The 27,582-nt window shown below is 31.5% G+C and overlaps 1 protein-coding gene across 1 annotated transcript; it reads right to left on the bottom strand.

Moving 5' to 3' along the window:
* Window positions 1–703: 703 nt before the first annotated feature.
* LOC132928514 (tyrosine kinase receptor Cad96Ca) lies at window positions 704–27,234 on the bottom strand. The gene is made up of 7 exons (XM_060993236.1): window positions 26,845–27,234; window positions 15,159–15,406; window positions 9,318–10,031; window positions 8,172–8,421; window positions 7,817–7,969; window positions 7,052–7,230; window positions 704–2,067 (listed from the first exon to the last, which is right to left on the bottom strand). Exons 1-7 carry the CDS (start codon window positions 26,912–26,914, stop codon window positions 1,558–1,560), a joined length of 2,124 nt encoding a protein of 707 aa, XP_060849219.1. The 5' UTR covers window positions 26,915–27,234; the 3' UTR covers window positions 704–1,557.
* Between the last annotated feature and the right edge of the window lie 348 nt (window positions 27,235–27,582).

Consider the following 27,582-nt stretch of genomic DNA (forward strand, 5'->3'; position numbering starts at 1 on the left):
TTATAAATATATTATGATGGTGTAGCTATAATAATAACACGTTACACGTATAATATCTTTCGAGGTATGTCCTGAAAGAATGTATTCTTGTGTGTCCGGTCTTTTTAATTTAATAAACATTTTAGTGTTTAATATTTGTCTGAGTTTAATTATCTATACCAATAATACAAAAACAACCTTGTCATAACTTGTCTATTACGATAATATTACGTTGTGTTTTTTTTGTTGTTTTACTTTAAATTTAAAATTTAAAATGGCGTCACGAGTTTTAAGTTACACACGATTAATTTATTATGAAAAAAAGTCACGCACAGAATGTTAATGTTTTTTATTTTTTATACTAAAATATCAAACGGGACCAAATAGTATACTCATTATTTGAGAGTAGGAATACAATTGACGGGAAGAAACGAACGGAAATACGGAATTTTTTCAAAGACACGTTGACACTATATTACGTTTTTGTGTATATGTGTTTCTATTACATAACAGAAACAATTCGTGTTTGGTACTGTATATACCATTTGATTGGTAAAAATATTTGTAGATATAGTAACACTTGACTTAATTTAGTTGATTCGATTTCACTAATCTTATTGGTATACTATTGTCAGTCATCGGAAACGCAAAGTCAATAACCCAGTATAAAATAAAAATAACAATATAATAATTAATAATCATTAAAAAAAAAAAAAAACATAAATTCGAGTACTTGCAACTATATTATATTATAATTTATGGATACAATATTATGCATAAATATATTTTTGGTACTATATCAGTATAATACTATAACAATAACATACATGATTGTACTATTCGCACGGAATAGTATAACATTCGTAGAATAATACATATATTATATATATATTAAATACTGTTTGAAAAACATGACATAAATATATATGAATAATAAGGTATTACGTATAGTCGCAATAGTAAGCACGAAAATTAAAAAAAAAGACTAGCGATTTTCTCTTTCTTTTTTAAAAAAACCACGAAATACAAATATTCATTGTATATTCGTGTTTGATGATAAAATAGGCATTCGTTTCAATCTATCCAAACATCGTTTTTGTGCTATAAAATGAGCAATATGAGAAGGGACGGTACATCGCGTAAACTAAACAAACGACGTCGACAAAGTTTTTAAATTCTTAATATATATGTATATACAATAAGCGCTAATAATATTTTTTTATAGACAATGAAAAATAAAAAAAAACATACAATAATAATATTATACAACTGATACACTCGCGTATAAAGCGAGATCTCACGCAGTTTTATTGTTGCATTATAAATATATACCGAGTGGGCCGGATGTCGACAATTCGTAATAAATATTTCTATCGTGCCGTATACCTACCTATTGCAAACGTTTTTTAATATTATTAATTTTTTTTAGACGTGTGACATGCGTAATACTTATAGACAAGTGATAATATAATATTATAACTAACGGAAACGACACGGTCGAACGGAATCACATCGTCGTCGCTGCCGGTTCGTCTTCCGGGCGGAAGTGGCGTCGGGGGCGACGGCGGTGGAGACTTGTCACAGGCGCTCGCCACTTATGCACGTGGTGATGTTGTAGTACGCGTTGTCCGGGAACCTGTCCAGCTGTATGTAGTCGGTCTCGTCGACCAGCAGCTTGTCCAGCAGTCCCATGAGCTCGGCGAAGTCGGGCCGGTCGTCCGTACACTTGTCCCAGCAGTAGAACATGATGTTGTACACCTCGCGCCGGCAGTGTTGCGGTTTGTCCAACCGGTAACCGTCACGGATGCGCTTCATGACGTCCGCGGCGGCCACTCCCGGGTACGGCGTCGAGCCGAGCGTCACGATCTCCCACATTAGCACGCCGAACGACCAGACGTCCGACTTGGCCGAGTACAGGTTGTCGAACAGCGACTCGGGCGCCATCCACCGGATGGGTAGCCGGCCCTCGGACTTGCGCTCGTACACCCGGCTGCTGGCCACGTCCCGAGCGAATCCGAAGTCGGAGATCTTGCACGCTCGGTCCTCCGTCACCAGTATGTTCCGGGCTGCCAGGTCTCTGTGTATGATCTGCGAACAACGTGTATACGTGTGTCATTAATGCGTACGTACTCTACTATCACTATACTTATATAAATTTATAATACGTGAGTATATGTATTATTATTGTGACGCAACAGTAGTTTAGAAAAAAAATGCAATTAGCGGGAAACGAATTTAGTACCCCGCAACGAAAAATATGCAAAAACTACAACTTTTTTATTATCCTCATTCCGTATACCATCCAACACTACTCACGTTTTATTCTTTTTTGTTGTAATTTATTTGAAACGCTTTTAAATAATATTTGCAGGTAATGATTTCCATAAATGACTACATTTTTACTAAAAAAAACATTGATCGAATCTCAAATGGGGGACAGGCGCCTTCATCTCCCCTATTAAAACCACCACTGATAACAGGTATACGGGCGCTTCTAAGCTGTGCAGGCGTAGGTGGGTCGCGGTGCCGAGTAAAGTCTAAAACTATTAAAATTTACTTATAATAAAACGCAGGATAATTCGAGATGTTCATAATATGACGTTATAACATGCAAATGATTTGATAGTGTAGGTAGCCAAAACTTATCTAGCGTTTGGCGAATGCTGGAATTTAAAGCCTTAAAGGGAACACGTTATATTTATATTTTATTGTGGACATCTATGTTATAAGGGTATAAAAATAAGCTAAATACACTACTGCTGGAATTTTAGTTCTGTTGTGTTTATTCTGTTTGTCTTGTTTTATGTTCGCCTGTTATAAGAAATAATCAAAAACCATGTAAAATATTATTTTTTTGTGGGACAAAAAGTTTTTACAGGAGGAATCAAAAAACGTAAAGTCTATCACTAATATTAATAAATTTCAAAGTTTGTATGGAAAACTCAATAAACTCTCGGGTGTATCATAAAAGGTATTTTAGGTTTACACTAGAATAAATCATTCGAGAACTATACGAATGAGTCTCATAGTCAAAATCGTTGTAATGTTTTTAATTTATGGGAACCATTGTCTTCGAAAAGCTTGAAAATCAAACTGGGAATAGTGGGAAAATTTAAACTCTATATCCCGTGTGACAATGTATTTATATAATATTATAATATATCGAAGACCAATATGACTAGCGATTTTCGTGGGATGCTGTTATACCTAACTAAATATTATATACAATTCTGGAATATATTTTTCAACTCATTCAAGTCAAATTGTTATACATTTTAAAAAACGATTTTTTTATTTCTATTAAAATCATTATATTTATAAACTTCATTGCTAGTTAAAATTACTACAATGAGTAAGTATATTGTGTACATTGTATGTTAATTTTCTTACTTGACATTTGTCACGATATAATTTATTTTTATAGTGGGCGTATATTTGGAAATATTTTACCCCACCATTTAAAATTTATTTCAGTGCACTATTGTATAAGGCGCTATTATAAATTCTGCGTAATCGTTTGTATGAATAAATAATAAGTACTGCAGTTAGTCGAGCACTCGTTAATGTAAGTTGTCGTCGAGCATTATATATTGTGCACGTACACAAATTCGCGTCAGGGTCTTTGAACGCGTGGAAAATACGATTTCGCGAATCGTTGCAACAACTTTTTTTGTCCGTCTATCCACCGCTACCCACCCATTAACACCAGTCTATCACACCTCGTCTGTCGCCTACTACTGTGCCGGAACCGCACGCACATGAGTCGTTTTTCGTTGTGTGGTATTGTGTTTGTATAATAGGTACATGTTGCTATACTAAATAATATATAAACTGCGTATTTGAAATGTTATATAATATAAATTTATCATGTTTAGTTTTTTTAAAACGAACATACTACACTATTTTTGTAACTATGTTGCTTGAAAAATTAGTGTAACGCTTACGATAGGTCCCAGCATGATGGAGTTGACGTATTATTCTTACTCGAACGAGTGATGTGTAAAAACTAACAAGTGGTTGTTTTTCATAAAAAAAAATAGCCTTTTATCGAAAAAATACAAATGGCAAAACCGCAAAACCTAATATTATATTATTATTATGTGCTTATGATCTGTTACGTTACGTACGTAAAAACAACTAAAAAACTTTAAGCGTAACTATTTAAAAAATACTACAGTAGTTAAATATTAATATATTATAATAGATTTATTGTTTTAGATCGCGATTTAATGCTGGATTTATATGGGATCATATTTTACGTTATTCAATATTCCATGATTCTGCGGTACACTTATATTAATGGTTGATTTTTTTTTTCTTTACAAACCAACGAATCGTGGAGTGTCGATACTATTACATATCATGATGTACAGTTCATGATTCATGCAGATACTTCGTTAATCGCGATAGTTGGTTTAAACTCGATTCGAATATTAAAAAATATACTCGCAATACCCGTCGTGCCAAAACACAATTGTGTACGAATGTGTTTTGAATATTTTGTTATTATTGTTGTTGTTATGGTTGTAGTGGGGTCTAGGACGACAGTATACAGGGCAACTAGTAAACCTATAGTTATTATTTATCCGGGAAAAAGTCCTATTTGATTTATTGATTTTGTCGTACATCATCGTCGTAGGTTAACTAATACATCGTTGATTTTGGGTAGGATCGAAGTTTTATTTTTACACAATGTTATACACAGTGTTTTGGAGTTCCACCGAGTGGGAATCCGCCTTAATGAAATAATTTAATGTTATTAGTCGCGTCACCGCATGGTTCGATTTTACCGGCTATTGCCCTCGTGTGCCCCCGAATGATTTCGCACTAAAACGAAACTGTACAATCGCGGGCGTGTTTTTCAGAAATATTTCGCTATCTGAATCGAAACCACAAAAATAGTAATAATATTAGCGACGGTCAATGATCGACATTCCATACTACAGTAATAGTATTGTATCTACCATCTGTAGCCTACTGTATATTATAGATGTATATAGGAATAATTGTAGTTAAAATGTACCTGCCTATACCGCATAACAGTAATACTTAATATACATATATATTTAACGTTTGTCGTTTATTCATTATTTCTATCGCAGTCAGAACGAATTTTTGTATTATGTAATACTAATTTTTGCTTTATAATTTTCTCTAAAACATAAACAAGAAATGATTACCTACCCGAATGTATGCGAAGATACCAATAGAAAAAAAATATTATCATTAAAATGCAATTTAATACAACATAACTTTTTGTTGAACAATATACATTTTCATTATAGTTAAATATTGGAATCTCAGTGAATAATTTTAAAATTGTTTTAAGAATTGTATTCATCATTTATTATTATATAAAGATTATTAAAGTGATTATAACAGAGTCGAGAGCCACTTTGATAATATTGCATTTACTCGTTATTCCTATGGAACAAGCAAACCGTAAATATATATATTTTTATTTTTATAATTATACGACGCGTACCTACATTCAAGGTCACATATGTTTATTTCATTCTAAAATTGAGTTTTTGGTCAAATTATTAAATTATTATCTCACGGTTCCTGGGAATATATTATTATTATTATTTATTATGACTTACGAGTATTATACTGTCGATGTAATTCTAATGTAATTTTCTGGAATGTGAAATTGTCGATCAACGAGTTAATATTTTTTTAAATGATGTGTTAAAAATTGGAGGATCCGTTCCAAAGTCTAGATTATTATTCGCGTACAATTTAACAGATAATTAGTGAAACCGACCAGCTGACTCAACCATAACATGATAATTAATATTAATCAATTATCATTAATTGTCTATGGGTAGAGTTGTATACCACAAAAATATATAATAAATACAAAATACATCTGTTAGTCGTTTATTCTGTAGTAAAAAGTTTTTAAAAAGTGTACTCAAATTATAAGGTTATTTGGTATTTTTTTTTATTTTCCATCACACTGTATCACATATTTTGTTTAGCAACTCAAGAATGTTGTTATAGTAAATATTGCATTCTTGACAATACACTTATGAAGTTGGTATTTAATATTTTTGTAAGTATATTGGTATGAAATACCATATTTAATATTGTAAGATTGTAGGTATGTAAAATATGTTTTGTGTTTTGAGCATTTTAACATTATGTAAAATCGTTTAACGTTTCCTGAGTTACCAAACTCGTTTATATTGACATTGCAACATGATAATTAAATTGAAATTACGGAAGTTAATGGTTATTACTTTATTAGTCTTGGTAAGTTAGTATAGGTAATAGATATATTATCATTCTTTTATACTATTAATTTAACTAGGGATGAATATTTAATGAACTAAGACAAATTTTAACTATGTATGAATTTGATTGTGCAAAAAATAATCGAAAATATAAAAACTTGTGTTCTAAAATTATTAATGATTATTTATTATTATTCATTAAAATTAAATATTAATATACAAAAATAAAATAAATATTTTAAATCATTTATATTGTCTGTTTATCGTTATTGTTATTTAAATGATTAATTATTTACTTGTCGGATAATTATTATCAAGCATTAAATTATTATTCAGTTCTATGTATAAAAAAAAAACAATAGCTATAAAAATCAGTATCTACGTCATATATTTTTATCGGAATTTTATTCATTGACAAACACTCAATAATAGTAATAACCTAAAAATAATATTTGTCATTGAAAAAAAAAGTCAACTTTTTTTTGATCGTTTATAATATGCGTATTAGACATAACATTAAAAAGATTCATAATACTTAAAAACAATACAAAATATACGTAAATACCTACATTATTATTTACGGATTTGCGACCTATGTAGGAATTTCAATTTCCTGTAAGTACACTATAATTATATCGTCTTTGGATTTCCTACGCGCTTACAAACTGAACGCTTCGTGCACCAATTACAATAGCATCATAATAATATTATAACAATTTACGGAGCGCGAAACGTATTCGTTAACATTGCAGTGTGCAATCGTCTATGCATTGTATAATATACAATATAACATATCTAATATTATAGGTATGTAGGCAGTAAGTTCAACGTACCCCTTTAGACGACAAGAAGTCCATTCCTTTGGCGATCTGATAGCAGAACATAATGAGTTCGTGCGACGTCAACGAACTCGGCCCATGAGTATTCGTGTAGTAGTTTATGCCTCGAGAGTTCCGCAACACGCTCTGGAGTTTGCCCAATTTCGCGTACTCCATGACGACGAACAAGGGATCTGCGGCGGAAACAAAACCAAAAAATTAAAAATTTAGATACGTTTTAAATTTAAAATATCATTGTTGAACCATCATTTTATGAGTACGTATATTATTATTACTATTAAACATTATATAGATGTAAATATGTTAATATGTCATCATTTTTCGTTATGGCCATATGGGTGTAGGACTGTAGGTAAAAAAAAAAAAACGAGAAAAAGGGAAAGAGGATCGACGAATTTTATCAAATACCTAATAATTTATTGTTTGAGGACATGCCACATGTAATATTGAACTTTTATTTTTTAGAATGGATTATTTTTTACTGATATCCGATACAATGATATAATAATAATAATATTAATATATTGTAGATTTATGAAACAGTACCTATTCCAATACATTACACATTAAATTTTTGGAAATAATGTTATAAAAAACTTATTAAACTTATTAATTTTTAAAAAACATTTTTACAAAAGACTGTTTATACAATAAATATTAAGATGAAAATTATCATGATAATATGATTTTTTTTATGAAAAGCTTTTTTTATTTGTTAGCTTTTTGTTACTAAAACATATTAGATTTTAATATATGTACCTCTCTCTGAACAACATCCCAAAAGTTTTACGACGTGTGGATGCGGCTCCAGCGATTTCATCACTTGCAGTTCCTGTACCAGGTCGAGTCGTTCTCGTTCGCCCGCGTTGTCCTTGAGCGTCTTTACGGCGACCACCATGTTGCCCTTGAACCCTAAAACAATATATGCGTACGCATTGTAATATATATTAGTCGTGTTCAACATTTTTACCGCAGTCGAGATGATATCATCATGATCGTTGTAGTCGATAAAAATATTTATAATAATTAACTATTATTATTATTATTATTATTATTATTATTTTACGGTTGTCATTTAACGCGTAATAGTCGCGGGCGAACGCGTATCTCTTACCCATGACGTTGTACGCCTCGCACTTCCAGACTTGGCCAAAACTTCCTTCGCCCAGTATTGAGCACACCCGCACGTGGTGTCTGGGTATCTCCCACGGGTCGACTTCTTTGATCGCTGATTCCTTGCCACCGGTGTACTGCCCATGGGTCGATGGATCCGAGCCCCAGCTCTCGTACCTGGTGAAAGCCCGTGGTCCGCTCCAGTGGTGCATGACCATCGGATCGTCCGATCTAAAGCTCTTCTTTTTTCCCTGCGGGAAAAAGTATAAGAAAATAAGTTTATGATATTATATAATTAGATATCAACGTCATGATTAGTGATAACGTGATACTATTTCAAACTTTATATTATACAGTATATACACATTATATATACCTTTTATAATACCTACATAATAATTGAAACTAGACTTATTATTGGTTAGCTTTTAGGATAAATTAAATAGGTCTTATCTAAAAAGAGTTATACCCACAAGTTTCTTATTGTAAAAATTTAAATGAGAAGAATGCCGCAACTTGAAATTTGCAGTATAGTATTTAGCCTTCAAAATTCGAAAAAATTAAGTTTTTTTTACTGCACGGTAACAGTTATGAATATAAAGGTATATAAAGGCATCTTATAAATTTGAAAATTAAACTGAAATTCGATGATTTAGTAATTTTAATAGGATGTTATACCCGCGTGTGTTGTTTTTGTCTTACTATTGTACCTACATCATAGCAAATTTGCATTCAACAGAACACATTTTATGATATTAGCTTTAATATTAGAGTAAATTTACCTATCATCAAATTTAATGGTAAGAATATTAGCTAGAAAATGATCATGTTGAAAATATCAATAAAAGCATGTAACATTTTCTAGATAATATTCTTACCTTCAACTTTGATAATAGGTAAATTTACTATAATATTAAAGCTAACATCACAAAATATGTTCCGCTGAATATAAATTTGCTATGATGTACGTTAGTAAGATAGAAACAACACATGCGGGTATAACGTCCTCTTAATATGGGCGTCATATTATATTGTATACTTAGAATTAGATTTAATTATTTTGGGCTGAATGTTGAACGAGTATTGCGCCGTAATAATAATATTATATCGTCATGCAGGTACACATTACTTATATTATTACACTCACGATTGAATTGACTTTTTTAGACTTGACTTTGGAGGAAAACAGCCTTTTTCGGAACAAACAAGCGAGAACGCCGGCTGTGGTCAGGAATACGGTGGCAATCACAATTGGTACTAAGGCCAACACTAAGTTATTCTGAATTGGTTGCTGGGTGGTCACTGTGGGAGGGGTGAGTGCTGTTTCTGTCACGTTTCTTGTCTCGCCAGATAGGGTGGTAGTAGCAGCCGTGGTATTAATGGTGCTGGACTCAGACTCTGTGGCGGTGAAGATAGATGGTATATGGTTTACATCTGGGTCGGTTACCACGGTCGAGCTGACTATGCTACCGGCTGTCGTCGGTGATGTGGAGGCCTCGGCGACGGGTGTATCAGCGGTGACTGTCTTTTGCGTGGCAATAACTGTGGTTGTCGTTGGCTTCACCGTAGGAACTTTGTTCGGTGGCCTGGGAGGCGTCGTCCTGGCCGGTCCGGGTGGTGGAAGTTTGTTAGGGGGCGTAAACACAACGCCCTGAAAATTGCCGCCGGCCCCGTTGATTGGGATCGATGGCGGGGGTGGTGGTCGGAACTGCGATGACAAGAAGTTTGGTGGAAGTCCTCCGCCATTTAACTTATTCCTGCTACCGCCACCACCAGGCCCTTCCACTTTTGCCCATACCTGTGTCTTGGATGTCAAGTGACCATCGTTGATTGTCACATACAGGTAAATATTTTTTCCTTCCTGTAAAAAAAAAAAAGAATATAATTATTAATTAATAAGAACGAATCTTAGTTGAACAAAATAATATGTACATTAAAATTTAAAATTTACAAAATCAAAACCTACGATGATAATAGTTAGCTATAATATAGATAAATTGTTATAATACAAGTCTTTACTTAAAATATGATATTTATTATGCTTGATAAACTATATTTTCAATAACTGTTTGTGTAATTTAAAATTCACCATTTAAGCATTTTAGTTAATTATTATATACGTGGTTGTTCACATTAAATATACCATCGTTATAGGTAACTTTAAACCTCGATCAATCAAACATTATACACCTATTTTGATTATCCGTTTAGCAAGGAATTTTTTCGCTATGTCCTCAACACGGGTTTAGAATAGATAGTTATTTGTAGTTTGATTAAATATTATTATTATTATATTACTAGGCTATCATAAGGCTATCGTAAACTCGGGGCAACCAAAAAGGCCTGAATACGCTAATAATGAAATTATTTTTTAACTTTTCGATCACAAAATCAAAACACGTAGTTGAAGACCATAGTTGCAGTAAAACACTAATTTATACATCAATACAATAACGAAAATAACAGGCACACTTGTTGTAACAATAATGCGTAGTTACATATTATACATTATAGGTATACACGCCGCAGAGAAACACTGTGTTCCACTTTTGGCTTTCGTATAAGTATAGGTTATCATATATTATATTATATGGTACCTACTATTATTATACTATAACGTACACATATACCAAGTTATTTTGGGGTTATGTTAAATCATAGTAAATTATTCAAGTCTTGTGCGTTAATAACCTAGTTAATAATTAACTAATTAAGGATGCTAATTAGGACGTACTTCAGTTTACTTCGCAACGCCGTTTTATGACGAATAAATTCGTTATTTAATCAACGGAACACAGTGTCCTGAAAAACGAACGAGACGATAGATATATTTTTTAATAATTGGTCTTCGATAGGAAGGAAAACATACGATAACAGTTATTTGATTCGACACGGGAAATGATTATATGATTTAGGTCTATTATGTAGAATGTAGATTATAAGTCTATAATGGACGAATTATATTTAAGTTGCTAATATTTTATGTTTATAATAATAATAATTTATTAATTAATTAAATTTAAATTTAAATAGAAATATATTAATTATTATATAATATGTATTTAAATATAATGTACGAGTATGAGTTACGACAGAACTAAACAGATATTTTAAGAACTGAGTTAGCAAATACCAATACAAATACTAATATGTATAACAATTACTATATTAATGGGTAAAATAAATTAAAATAAACATATTTAATAGAGGTGTTGGCGTTGGCACACCACATGTAAAAAACTATAAATTATTGCTAGAGTTATAGTTTGTAATTTTTAATGGTTAAGGTTTTAATTATTATTTAGAAATAACTATGATAATTTTCCAAAATGTCATTTAGCGAGATCCAAATAATCAGGTCAGAAAGTGAACTAAAAAAAATTTGTTGATTCATGAGTTCAAGAAAACTACTAATAAATGTTTACAATACTTTCTTTATGCCTTTTAATATACATAAAGATGATATGGCATTTGATGAAATTATTGTCTACATTATTGTAATACTATGAGATAATACAACAAAGAAAAATATTAATCAATATCAAAAGTATCTTATACTCTTAAGTCCATTTAAAAGATTATTAAACTTTTACATAAACTAAACGATAAAATTATCAGAACTTATCTCAATAAACGTAATTTAGAAGGATATACACCACAAAAACCAAAACCTCTAAGCTACATAATTAATTGTCCATAAAATCTGTTTATAAAATAGTTGAAATTATGTAGGTAATAGTAAGTATCAATAATTATTATGAAGTAAATGATTCAGAAAAAATTAAGAACATTAATTGTTTAAATATCGCTAAAATGAAGTACAAAGATATCTCTTTTGATCAACATTTATTTTTTACTAAACTTTTATAGTTAAATAAATATAAAATTATTATCTTGAAATAAACAATTGTAAAAAGATGGACATTTTGAACATATAGATTATTAAGCTTTTTTATATTGCATCACTTTATTCATTAGTGAAATGGGTATACGTTGATACATTCGTTGTTTGTATTTGTCTTTATAATACATTAGTTAAGGTAATCTGGTAATGTTATCTGCAGTATACTTTTTGTTTTATTTATTTATATATATATTTTTTGTAGGTATAATATTATCTAAATAAATATTGTCTAAATAATCTAAATTATATATTTCAATTAGCATTGCTATCTACTAAATGGGCTTTAAGTATTTTATAATCACAAACTTTAGTATAACATAATATATCACTATTTTAAATAATAATATTAACTCTATTTTTACAAATTACAAGTCTTATGATTAAAGAAGGTAGGTAATCGATAAGAAAAAATTGTAATACATATATGTGTAGTAATTTATAATTGATTTTTAATAATAATAAAAAAAACAAAGATTGGCCAAGATAGTTATTTGGATCACAAATATTTTTTTTTTTTAAAGTTGATGAAACAATTAAATTATTTGAATTTTTTAAAAAGAAAATCCAAACTTTGTAGAATTAAACATATTATTACATCTTTACGCAGCATGTATTGAATTTGAGGACCGAGAAATCGTGGAAATAAAACAGAATCAAATGTCATCAACGATGAAAAGGGGAAATTTGTGATCGGTTACATATATTATTAAATAAATAGAAAACTACACAAACTAAAAAAAAATGTATAATATTCTATATATTATGGTATAAGTAAATTAAAGTTTCACTAAGACAAGTAAAAATTATCACTTAGTTACAATATTTACTGCTAAAGACCGATATACCGAGTGTCGTACTCCGGAAAACAGATCTATTGTTATTATAATTTATTATGTATACATCGCGCGTACCGTAAAATATTGCATTATATCACGGGTTTTTTTTATATTGAACGTTTTTCGTTCTCGCCAGTCTATGTTGAAACGGTACGGGCTAAAAGACAATCTGATAGCGGATAGTCCATTGTGTTTCATCAATATAATATAATATAATCCATGTTATAAAATCAAGAATGTTTAGGTAGGTTCCTATTATGATAGCACGTTAGACTCGGTACCATTATTATGTGAATATGAATACATTTAACGTGGGACTATAAATAGGTACGTCGTACATGTTTGAGACTGATATACACGTAATAGTCGAGTATCGAAACGACGATTACGAACCCTTTCGATTAGTTTAGACATAAATTATTGTAAGTCAAAAACTAAGACCTATTGGTTAAGTAGCGTATTCTGATCGTAAATTTGATGAAAATGTCGTCGGAAAATTGGAATACTATAAACACACGTTATATTATTACTATTATGTGTCGATTTCTCTTAAAATAATAATTATTAACATACGGTAATATAAATTCGAAAATTGGTTAAATGGTACAATAATTACATAAATAAGGAAATTGATAATCATATATTTTAATATAGGAATCTAATTGTATATTACAATTATAAAGTATAGTATATAAAATATTTTTAGTTATTAACTATTACACGAGTAAATATATTTTTATAATCGATATTGATATGACTTTCTTATTAAAAAAATCTAACGCCCTCAGCATAATTTAATCCCTCATAAGTTGTACCTTTTCTTCTGGTCGAATTTAAGTCAATTTCTCTTTCATTTATATGCATCTTCTTGATTACTCTCTGAATGCTCCTGGCATACCCCTTTTATCACTTTTAATGTATAATACTAATAGTCATTTCATATTCAAATTGTCTTACCATCAAATCTCCTATAGCACAATCGTCTTAATCAATTTGCATAGAATTGTACGTCGTCTCAACTCAGCTTAGTCTATATTTCACCATCATATTATTAACTGTTTAGTTTTAAGTTTTTAATTTGTATTTTCTGTAATAAAGATACTATTGTAATCAATTTTTTGCTAATATAATATGATTCTCGAACAAACGGCTAAATCGAAATCCACAAATTCCATATATACTTGTATAATTTTCATATTTCATCTAATATAAAACATAGGTAGTTCAAAATTATTATTTTTCGAACTGCATCCAGCACGATCATAATAATATACTTTCTTTCTATTATTGGTTAGGTATCGATAACTATAGACAAATTGTTTTCGTTAACATATTTCGATTAGAATTTGATTATTGTAGTTTGTTGCTCAGACATAACTATATAAATGTATAATTTTTACGTTTTTTTATTTCCTTTACTCTCAGACTAAAAATTTAAGTATGTATAGCATATAACTTAACGTATAATTATTATTGTTGTTGAATTCCATTTCTTATTTCGGCGTCTTTTCATCGTACGATTTTTAATTAGTTTCATTATTTGTGTATATCTTTATACTGTTATCATCGTCTGATCTTATTATTATTATATCACCGCAGTTGTGTTTCCATTATTGCACGTGTTCCGGCCATATGATTATTTGTATTTTTATTATTTATCTGAAATTGATATACCCCTTCTTCCTATGATAAAATACGTAATTTTCTAGTACACAATAAGCTTACGAAAAATGAGTAATAGTTATTATCTACATAATATTATGTTATACGTCTATATAATTGTCTACCCGCGATTGGACGTGTCGAATTGTTAATAATAATAGTCGCGAATCGCGATACGCAGAGTATAATAACAACGTAGCTTGTTTGGTACATTATAATACAATATTATGTATAAATTTGCCGTTATTATAATTCCTATATGCACATTTGCGGTACCGGGTACACGCAATATGTCATATGGGTACACGTAATAGTAGATAGGTGCGATAAGTTTGTTTTGACGTTGGTACAAAACACTATCATATAAGTGAGTTCACTGCGGGTTATTGTGCTAGCGCAAGAAAAAAATTCTCCTCCAAAGATTTCGGATCAAAATTATAATATATACAGGTAAGTACTACATTGCGATTAGAAGTAATGATAGTCGACGTAGATGTACAATTATATTATAGTGATACTAACTATGACTTTATGCACTTTGAATAATGATTTTATTTTTAATGACGATAATGGTATAATATTGTACCTTGTTCGTCAGAGACGTGTTTGTGGTGACTCTTCCGTTCTCGTCGATTGTGAACGGCAACGGGTCTTCGTTCTCTTGGACGATGTTGAAGCCCGTCGAGTGTTCCAGCCCGTACACCAGGACCGTCTCGTTGCCAACGTCGGACACGCGAACCCGGGCCACCACCGTGCCGACGGGTGCTGTGGAGTCGACTACCCAATTCCGATCTACCCATATGGTCGGAGGACTTCCGGTCAAATCACCAAGTCCTGCAATGTAACAAATGGTATGAAAATAAAATTATTCAATAAATTATAGCATCAGGAAAAAATGTATTTTTCGAAAAATTGTGTCACGAGCATTTTATATATTATAAGTTATTTTTATTTATAATGTAGTTTTGTAAAATAAGTATCTCGATCAGCCGATAGACTAGGTGTATGTACACATTGTGCTATTAGCGTCATGTAATTATTTTAACAGCCCGTGAAATATATTTTTTAAATTCATATCCCCGAGCATGTGCGGTTTTGTATAAACAAAATCAATATGGAGTTTAAAAAACAATGCGAAGGCCGATAAAGTAGATTGCTTAGAATATACTTAGTATAATATAGATATTATTAAAGTAATGGTTTATAGTTAAATTTTCTTCACAGTTTTGATTTTTATCACTATCGTCAATAATTAATACCTAATCAACAAATAACAACAAAGAAATGTTTGAACAATTTGTATATTTGAACATGATGTATTAATTGAAACAGCACTTAATTTTAGAACAAACGACCTTTCGCCAGTAATAGGTCACTTGGTGTTTTCTCGTTTACAATAATTTCCATTTATGGAAAAAACAACGTATCCCTGGTTGTAGTATTTTCTCGCACAGTAATGGTGTTGTAGCTGCAGCTATGTATATGTAGTCAAGCGCAGATTATATACGCTTTCGTTGCGCCACACGAAGACGAAGCTGTCGGATGAAAACGCGACGACGAAACGACGGAATAATAATAGTGATCGTTGGAAAATAAAACAAAAAAAAAAAAAATGTACGTAAAAAACGGTACATGGGCAGTTTGTGTGACGCTCGTTCCGCTCCGCTTCAATTTACCCATAGTATATTTTCGAACAACGCGAATGGCATAGTGCGGGGCAATCACGGTGTAATTTTTACTGAAAAAAAAACAACGGCATTGTCGGAAACTTTAATACATAATACGTGTAGCTCGGAGAGGAGTGTGGTGTGGTGTATATAAAGTTATTTTTTCTTTTTCTCTAATCGTCTGTGATGAGGCACGACAACTGCATCATGATCGAATAATAGCCGGACGGCCGCGTCGATGGAAATCAATTTTCAATATCCATACATCACAATAATATATTATATATTGTGATGTTATGCGGTGGCTGCAGTTGTGTTATATTATATGATGATGAATATTCCATTGTTATTGTCCCAGGACGAGGACTATCATAATTTTCACGAGAGTCAATTCGGTTACAGCGGTTTTTGTCGTTTTACTATTATTTTTATTACTATTTTTTTTATATACACGCCTCAACTGCTGAGGTTATTGGCGATTCTGAAATATATAAATATATTACATTTGAAAGATTCATAGAAAATATTTTGAGCATGACACATGAAAAGCTTTTGTGATTTCAATTACATGTGCTATAATCTATGTGTGCATTTCATTTTTTTTGGATCAATTTCGTCTCTTTGAGTATAGTAGTCTACTATTATTGTTATTAAGTAAGTACCTACCGATTTATATTACCATACGTTCTCGTATATTACTTTTAAATTCGTGAAGTCACGTCACGACGTAGAATTTCAATTTCAATATATTCAGGTAACAAAAATTCACGTACGTATAGCTTTCTCATCGCCAGTCTAAACTTAATAAACGACGAGTTTAAAATTTAAAAATTTTTTTACATCAGACGGACAATCAATAAAATAATAATTGTTACAATAATAATACAATAATGTGAACCTAATTTTTTTATATCTGTTAAGTCAGATGTATGCCTTGTTCACATAGATGATATCCCGTTATAGTTTTAGACAAACGTAATATACCTATAAATATACATAAGTTGAAATGCGTGTGAGTGTTATGTCAATTATGAGTCACTGAAGAAATTTCTAGACAGAGTTATTTACTTTTCCAACTGTGTTTCGACTATAAATTGCGGACAACGTATAACGAAGGATTTCCATGTGACTGCATAACAAAATGCACGTTTTCTATGGAATAGTGGTAAAAATAATTGACATTTTTGTCTATGTGCGATAATGGTATAAATTATTATTGTTGGCGTTACGCGACAGAGGCGATAAATCAATGTTCGTCATTACAGATTTTCAGATTATATTATATTATACAATCCCATTAATATTAATAATGTCGTGAGTGTTATTTTCAAGTTTAAAGTGTTATCGCGGTGTAGTCTGTTTTCATAATAACCTTGGTCGAAATAAAAAAAAAATTTTTGACGAATTTTTGTTCAATTTTTTTTAGCATTTTAATTAATAATGAAAATAATAATGGTCACACCACACGTATGTTAGCAATTAGCATAACATGTATAGAACGGTAAACGCATACTTATAATATACTTAATTAGAGAACACATTCACGGACTCATCACACTTGCACAAACACACACACACACATCTATAGACTACATATATGTATAAAGCCGATGCTATGCTTTCTGATTGGGAAACGCACATTGCGAGTTACTTTCACATTATATATTACCATCGGCCAATAATAATAACATTATGTTCTTAGTTTGTGCGATTGCCGTTTCTTCCTCGACTCTATATATGACTATACACGGTGTATCTGATATATATTTTAATGTAATTTAAGTGTAACAATTATTGTCAAATCCTTAAATCCTCTGGATATACCATATTATAATATAGTGATGAATTTGTTGGAAGTAAAATACGCTTATACACGAATTATGATGAAAGTGAATTACTACCCGTACAATACACGTTATAAAATAATGACAACGTATCAAAGTAAAAATATTAGGAAATTTAACAATGCCGGTAATTTTCAGTGGCTACAGCAGAGAATCGTTTATTATTATAACCCAATAGACTTAATGCCTCTTCGCTAGCTCTTGGTTGGTCAGCGATCTATGTATGCCTGGATACGAAATTATATTGACTTTAATATAAACCATTAATATCGTTGGACATGACACACGTTGTAAACTGAGATCGGCGAGAAATGCGAGCTCGTCCATAAGTTACGTAAAAAAAAAAAATGGTTTAAAAATGTCCTATACACCATTACAGATGGTGTCATAACTGTGTACGCGCTGCATAGTGTTTCGTTTCGGGAAATTTTACCGTGACCCAACTGCTTCGAGCTGTGAGCGGAGAGAACAATGCGTGGTGACACGAATAATAGCTGCGCGTGTATAATATAATATTCTACTGCACTGTATACATATATACAACATCGCGGAATTGAAAACGCGCCAATGACGGGCGTTAAATAATAATTACAGTGATAAAATAATAATATTTGTTATATTATATATGATATACCATTATGATGTATATGAAAATTAAAAAAAATTAATTTGTCCGTCCAAGAAAAACTCAAGTATGAAGGCACTCGACTATTATGATATTATAGGCTTCGGTCATCGATCACCATGCTGTTTTTATATATCCGGAAACGGTAGATCATTCGAAAAATAATTAACATTCACCCGACACGCAACAATATAATGTGTTATTTCGTATAGGTAATATAATATGTATAATAATAGTTAATTAATAAATTTAAACACGACGAGCTTCGCTTACCGACTATGAGGACAATGATAGTAGGTATATGATAATTATACGGATTTACAATTTTTTTAATCTTCTATCAAAATATCCGATTTCATAATATATTCATTTATGTATTTATAGGCGGCAGCAACTACTTCATAATGTACCACGTTATAATATTTTTCGATTGGTCAGGAGGAGAATGGATTTTAGTAATACGCCGTCTCCTAGCACATACAGAAACATCCCTAATTATGTACAATATGATTTTATTGCTTCTCCGGTTCTAATCGGAATCAACTGTTTAAAATAAGCTAAATTAATTATACCTATTAAAGAAGTCAACCGTTTTTATAAAGTCGGTATAGTACGAATACCTACGCGTACAGGTCGTTTAATAATAATTAATAACAATCATCACATAACGTTTTTGACGGTCACAGTCCGGTCAGACACGATGACCGATGATAGAGAATATCGATGCGCATTTCGTTTCCATAAGAGGTATAAATATTACTGTCATCTTAATTTCAAGGATGTTTTCGGAATCGCGAAATTCGTGTAACAAATAAAGAGCGGTAAAGATTCATGTATAGATATGCTATATGCAGACTAGAACGAAATGATACGTGCCATATAACACGATTTATCAACATAGACCATCCGTGCCGAAACTAATATATACGTATGTAAATTCAGTGAACCTATTTTGAAATACGCGCATTACTCGTATGCTTGGCGCCCAGCGCAAAATTAAAAATATTCGCCTCCTAATTTATTTATTATTATTATACATTTCAATTTTTTTGGCGCCCCTTTAAACCATGCCCCCTAGGCCTCCCCCCATGGCACGGCTCTGAATATACGCATAAGTTAAGAAAATATTAATAGATACAATTATAAAAAATTTTCAATACAAATTATCTAAGTCAGTTTTTAAAATTACTAAGTTCTTTTATAGGTAGTTTAAATATTCATATCATGATTCATGACAAGTGACAATTTTATAAAAAAAATCAATCTTTAAATCAATTTAAATTTTTAGTGGTATTTTTGGTTTTTATATCTGTTTAATGACATTTTTAATTTAATAATTGGAAGCAAAATATTTGTCTATGTGTAATTGCGTAAGTTAGACGAATTTAGAATACATTCTTAATTACTTTTCGGTCTATTACAATTGCAATCGTTACTGTTGTTTTATTATTACATACCGATGGGTTTCTTAAATAATTATTCATGTAATTAATAAATACATTATTATGAAGTCGTTTTGACGATTTATGATAATATAGTATTCAATTACAACATAAATTTTAATTATATTTATTGTTGCGGTAATTGATAGTTTTAGAATATTATACTGCAGTAAGCTGATGTTTCAGCGTATGGTGAAAGGTTTGAATGACAGCAAACCTGTAAATCAACTAAATAAGTGATGAAAATAACTATTTTCTCGGGACATCGATACATATTCACTCACACCCTTATTCTTTGTTTGAGGATATCATTATGACTAATCACTATAATGAATGTGACCCTGTGTCGTTACTATAAAGTATAAGTAATGATAATAATATACTAATCGTAATTATTAACCATTTAAAAATAAATGTTATTCCATACCTCACTACTAAAGAATTAATATTATAATATTAAAGCACTCACCAAGTTTCCGCCCTTGATTCATATAGAACATAATTTTTTCCCCGACTTCCTGAGTAATCCATACCTCTCAATCATAATATAACATAATATATTTACATCGTGTTCACCTTAATCCGTGACGTTTATTCGAGTAAACAGGAACTATGTTATGTATATTGTAAATCTATTATTTTGACGATTATATGTTGAGAAAACGACCTGACGATGACGCGGAACTCTCGACATGTATTATGTGTATATAAATTGTTTCCCAAGGGGAATCGGGTAATATTATTATGTCCGAAAAAACAAGTTACATTGTTGTACGTTAAATTATAATTTTAATGCATACATAATCATGATGCATTGTAATAATAAATAATAATGTCGTCGAATAGTTAAATTTTGGATTAAACGTGATATTTTGATAATGTAATAAAATAGGTATGTTTGTGTCGGCCGGCTTATTAATCACGTTTTTGTTCAAAGTAATAAAACGTAAAAATCCTCCGTTACTCCTTGCGATTTAGTCGATAATATATATATATATATATATATATAATAAAAAATTCTATACAACAAAAAGTATCAGAGTAAGTATTTTTAATTTTATTGCATTTTGTATTTAATACGGTCTCGTTTCTATAGTATTATTATAATTATGATTTACTCAGCTCAAGTACACTGTAGTCTCGATATTCATAATAATATCATATCGACACGTCGTCTACATCTCAAAGGTAAGCGCGTGGTCGTTTGAGATGAATGACATCGTAAATTCTTCGTAAACAAAGTGCATTTCCAACACGAGACAATGCGCATATATACGCATAAACGATGGATATTGTCTACGGCGGAAATGTTATTTTACGACCGTTTCATCATTCCTCGAAACCGGCGTGAAACGCGTCGTATTAAACTGTATACTCATATTATGTTCTCGGCACATCGGGCACATGCCTATAAAATACGACCTATAAAATATCATCGCAGCCAATAATAATATACCTGCCGAGAACTGCAGTAGCAGAATATGCGGTTACAACCCTGCATCGGTCACGGCAACTATACATATATAGTACATACAATATGTTGCTCTCAGTTCGTTAATTAAGCAATGCACGTATGTCCTACTATTATAGTAATATAATAATAACACGATGGCAGCTCTGTGCTGATACCGATGATCGAGAACGGGAAATAACGAAGTGACAAGTAAACTGGTATCAAAGTTACGATACATTTTTTTTGTACATATCAAATGATACTTTTATCCATAACCCCAATTAAGAGTTATAAAACAAGTTTAGTTTTAAATCGAATTCCATTTAATATATTATGGCTTTTTAAAATGTATAACATGTTGATACCGTATCAATATACTCCTTAACTTTAGACAAATTTTTGAAACAAAATCACATGAAAAAATGTAACCATATATTATAACTTATAATTTGAAAAATGTGACAAACTATATTTATATCTTAAGTAATTTAATTTTTTAACGAACCAATTTTGAGTTTTATCAAGATTCAAGGTTAAGATTTATATATATTGGTATAACTTTTGCTATTTTTAAAAAATGTATAACAATATTAAGTATACCACCTTGACAAATTTTTAATCCAAAATCACGTACAAATAAATTATTTGAGTAAGTAGATACTTGGTATTTTCTTTCTTTTTAATCTTAACTGCACTCACATATGAGTCATTAATGCACAGGTCAACAAATAATACATTTTAAAAACGTTCATTTAACATTTTAACTGTGGAATGAAAGAACATAAGAACTAAAAATGTAAAGTCGACCAAAAAAAAATCCATTAACAAATATCTAGCCAATATCACATCTTAGGTACTCCAAGGAATAAGTCGTTATCAAAAATTGAGAAAAATCTAAAACTTCTCCCGTCATACAATGCAATTCAATGCGTCTCGCTCAACAGAGTTTTCTTGTCCCGGTACTACATTTCCCCCTACCTCTGCACACACCATATACATGGTACATAATGTTCATTATTGCAGTGTACATGTGACATATTTGTAATCGGTGTGCGAAATATTTTTTCAGCTCACCCGTCGTTCCTACACGGTGAACACGCAACAATCACGGTTGTCAATAACATATATATACTTAATATCCCAGCAGACAAATATTGTGTAAGTTTGTATTATGACGTTTGAATTCGAAACGACGTTCCTACCTACGTATTATCCTTCGACAGTTAAATAATGCGATTAGTTCGAAAGCAATAACCCTTCATATTAGCACTTACACCCCTCCACACTCCCACCAATAGATCCGCAATGCCAAGTGGTCCGCTGAAGATTGTATAACATTATAAAATTATATTATTATATTATTATATTATTATATTATACATACACTGGACTCTCAACTTACAGGCGCACGTTCACCTTGACAACGCACATGTTGTCGTACTCGCATCGACATGGTCTGATGGAATATTATATACCTATATATACATTTGACGGAAATCTACCACGAGTTGGTAACCCGGATGCGTTATGGTTAGGTAATATTTTTTTCCATCATTAATTTTTAACTTTTAAAATATAGTAAGTAATATTAATTTAAATTATAATAATAATATAGGTATCTTGTTAAAATATTTCGACCTCGAACGTTGGATCACGTAAATTTTCATATCATACAGTGTTGTTGGACGGTATAATTTAACTACGTATATTATTGGGTGATGAGTCAAACTGCAGATTTTGGATACATACGGCAACGCGTTAGCCAATCGTTACAGGTATACCTATTATAAAATAATATAATATTATATAGGTACTTATTGAAAACTCCATATAATAATAAATAATAATATTATGATTTATAAGTAATATTATCGTGACGCCGTCTATAATGCATTCTTTATTCACGGTTTGGCAGAAATATTTTAATATCAAACGGTTGTGTTTTGCTTTTACACGTGTGCAATGTGCATACAATCATAATATCATGTTCGTTCGAACGAGAAGCGACAGCATATGCGTGGCGTAAATCTTGTGCTAGTTTAATTATAAATTTGTTATAAATTTTAATGTACAGTAAGTATAATAGCTGATCCATAGCCAAATGCTTTCGTTGAAATGGTTTAACAGCGATAGAGCTATACGGTCCAAATAGTAATGTGTAAAAACATTATGACCGGTTTTCTTCATTGTGCGTTATATATATATTATACTCCGAATTAGAAACAAATCATATTTTTATACTCTTTTTTTAGCGTTAGAGTGGACAAAAAGAGAAAGGATGTAACTGTAGGAAAATCAACTTTTACATTTAATTTCTTCTATCCAAATAACATCGTTATTAAAAAAAAAAATAACAACAATAAATTATCATTGTAATGTTATTTATACTTAATACGATAAAATTAATTTAGTAAATAAAATCGATGAATTGTGGAATTATAGGTAGTATGATATTTGTGTATGGCTAAAACAAATCAGTGCCTATTACCATAATAGCATATTCGTTTACTTTCGAATAAAACGTAAATGGTGGCTGATTAATATTAATTATATTTTATTAGTTAGGTCCGTATAAATTACGATCGGTTTTACGAGTTTTACGACTATTTTTTGAAATCTGATCTAAATGATATAAACAGTAAGTGATCTGCGAATCGTGCGCTAATTTTTTCCGCTTTAGTCTTAAAACTTGACCAAAATATTTTGGAAACGCTAATTTAAAATAAGGACTTTAAATAAAAAGAAATTGTATTCGTAGTGTATATTTATAATTTACAGAAATTGTCCAATATAAGTTTTTAATGGGATATATTTCTTTTTGATATTGGAAACCACAGTAAGTCATATTAATGACTAATGACTATTATCTAGAAGTAATTTAATTATGTCGCATTAAAAGTACCTACATAAAAAACTAGCCAAAAATAATCATTTTAGTATTGATGAATCTCGATACTTATCGGATAAAAAAATTAATATATCATAACTATATACCTACTATATACTCGTAGATTAAAACAATGTATAATATAATTATTAAAACATACATATTCTGTACTTTTATATACTTCTATAGTTGTATCAAACGTATTTACGGTAGCATATGTGACTTTCTTTGCTTTTATCATCTCATTGATTGATCACGACTAAAGTTCATAGTTGAAAATAGGTATTTTTTCTCATAACGAAATTCTTTCATACTAAGTTATGTCCGGACCTAGACATTCCGAGAATGCAGAAGTCAGAACATATTTTGCGGTGAATCCGGTTTAGAATATTATGTAAAAATGTAAAATATAATATAGGTATTTTTCATAACTTTTGTACGATTAAGGATTATTAGTAGAAATAAAGCATGAAACTATGTACTAGAAATAAGTTAAGTCCCGTCTACGTTTGATAGTATGATAGTTCTTATGATATGGCCATCTTGGTGACAGTCTTTTTAAACTTTATATCAGGGGTGATCAATAGGTTGATAACTACATAAGTTCAAGTTAACCGTGACTCTCTTTCGTCTTTTCTCGATTTTTTTTCAGTAAATAAATAATAATAAGTTAAAAGTAATAATTTATAATCAAATATATTAAAATATATGTTTTGTATAACCATGAAATAAAACATTATTATTATTTATTAATAGTCTAAATAAAAGAAATAAAAAACGTGTAACACACATGTAGATAAAATTGAGAACTTTTTTTTTTATCGATATAGGTACCTACCACCTAGAAAAACTCAGGGGTTGATCTCAAGTTTATTAAAGTTAGCCATCTTTGCTTTATATAATTATCATGATATTAGCTATCAAAATTATAACTATCATCTATCATCGTATGGACCCAAGTTAACAAGTGATAGCGAGATTAGCGGATGGGGATTATTTGACTATGCGTATGTATAATATAATACAAGTATAAAATAGGTATTATATATGTATATAATCTATGTATTACATAGAAATATAATATATGTAATTTATAAAATAATAATAATAATATGTATTATAATATTATAAGAAATGTAAATAAAACTATTTTTCTATGAATACAACAACAATATTATACTTTTAAACCTTTTCTAAAAAAATATTACTTCATAAAAAAAACAGTGAGGTTGGGATCTTGATCATTCTTTAAATATGATACATCCCTGAGTGATTCGTGCGATTATGATAAATCGTTAAGTCTCTTTCCGTCCGACGGGGTTTGGGGGAGTTCTTGATTTAAAACAATAGCCCAAGCACTGTAAAGTACCAGTCAAATCGCATGGTTTGTGAGCACCTATTTGCACGTAATGTGTAGGTATGTGTTGGAACTTTGAATAACACAGTTTATTGCGATCGTGTAACGAGTACGAGGCTAGTCTACGCGGGTAGCGTTGTTACGCAAACCGCAAAGTCTATATAACAATAGATGAGTAGACAAAATATAATTTCTATAAAAGAGTGGAATGAAAAAATAAATATGAACACCCATAGCCACCGCCTTGACCTCACCAACCGCCGGGTTTAATAAGCACAATAATAACACTTAAATAGCCTAATACCTTGCAGTATTCGAAATTACATTATAACAATATGATCTATCGTGTCGATAGCATATTTCTCCGCGGGAAGATCTTCGCAGAAGACATGCTTTTGGAGTATCCCATATACTATACATAGGTATCTGCTCAACCTTCGGCGTCCTATCGCAGTCATTGTGTGCGTACCGACGTGTATGTGCGCGTGACTTGTCGAAACTCAGTCACTTTTCTCCATAGGAGTACTGGGTAATATACGGGAATTTATTTCTAGCTTTTTGGGGGTACCAGAATCATGGGTTATTGCGGAGTACAAGGCGAGTTGCGGCGTTTTGTCATATCTTTATATATTGTACATAAAGCTACAGCAGGAAAATGCTTTCAATTTTTCAATCCCCAACTGAATTTCTCGGCAATACCATCGGAAAGTAAATCTTTTAACCTAATGCGTCCTTGTCATGTTTATTCATTTAACATTAATCATACAACAATTACCTATATGTAGGTATCATAGTAATACTATGTAGTTTGTAGTAGGTTATAACAAGCGGAGTCACGGAAAATGTTATATTTTCGGTGGCGTGAACCTTACGAACCATCACCAAATCTATAACCAGCGGGAAGTCGACGTGACTTAAGTTTATACTATGATAATATTATAGAGATACATTGATTTTTTGGGGGGGGAGGATGAAAATTAATATTATTATAACTAACCTGGCTGAGGGGCGCACAGGGCGATCAGAACGATGACGGCCGCGGCCGGGATCCACGAGGTGGACTTCATCGCGCTCGGCCCGCCGAACTCGTCCGTAGCTGGTGCGTCACCGCCGTCGTCGATGTCGGCCGGCACATTATCACAATAACGGCGACGACCGTTGAAAACGCAGTCGAAAACGGCCCGCCGCCGACGAGTCGGCGTCCCGTGAACCGAACTTATAGTTACGGCGGCAATAACCGAAAACCGTATCGAAAAAACGTCTAACAAAAACTGTCACAAACACTTGTCACTTGCGCACAAAATCTTAACGCGATTTCCAACGGACGGATGTCGACTACCGCGCGCGCATCGCGGACTACTAAGCACTGAACACCGCCGCACACCGAGCGCACGCCGCGTCGTCGGCCATGTTGAATATTATTGTTGTTTTCGTATGGCCCCGCCGCGGGTCCGTCTCACCGGTTATAGGTATACCTATATACCTACCACTACTTTTATTATTATTATTATTATTATTATTATTAAAGCGCGTAGATAATAATAATAATAATAATAATAATAGTAATATGTACTGAGGCGACCAAGCCGAGTCGCCCGACCACTTTCTACAACGTGTCCCCCCCGACCGCCAATTCCCACCACCGACAGACACGGTCGCGGTCACAATCCTCTTATATTGCTCTCTTGTGGGCCGCCGAGGAATTCAACCGGTGCCCCGCCGCCGTTGCCGTTGT

Source organism: Rhopalosiphum padi, chromosome 4 (assembly GCF_020882245.1).
Source record: "Rhopalosiphum padi isolate XX-2018 chromosome 4, ASM2088224v1, whole genome shotgun sequence".
In the NCBI taxonomy this organism is placed as follows: domain Eukaryota; kingdom Metazoa; phylum Arthropoda; class Insecta; order Hemiptera; family Aphididae; genus Rhopalosiphum; species Rhopalosiphum padi.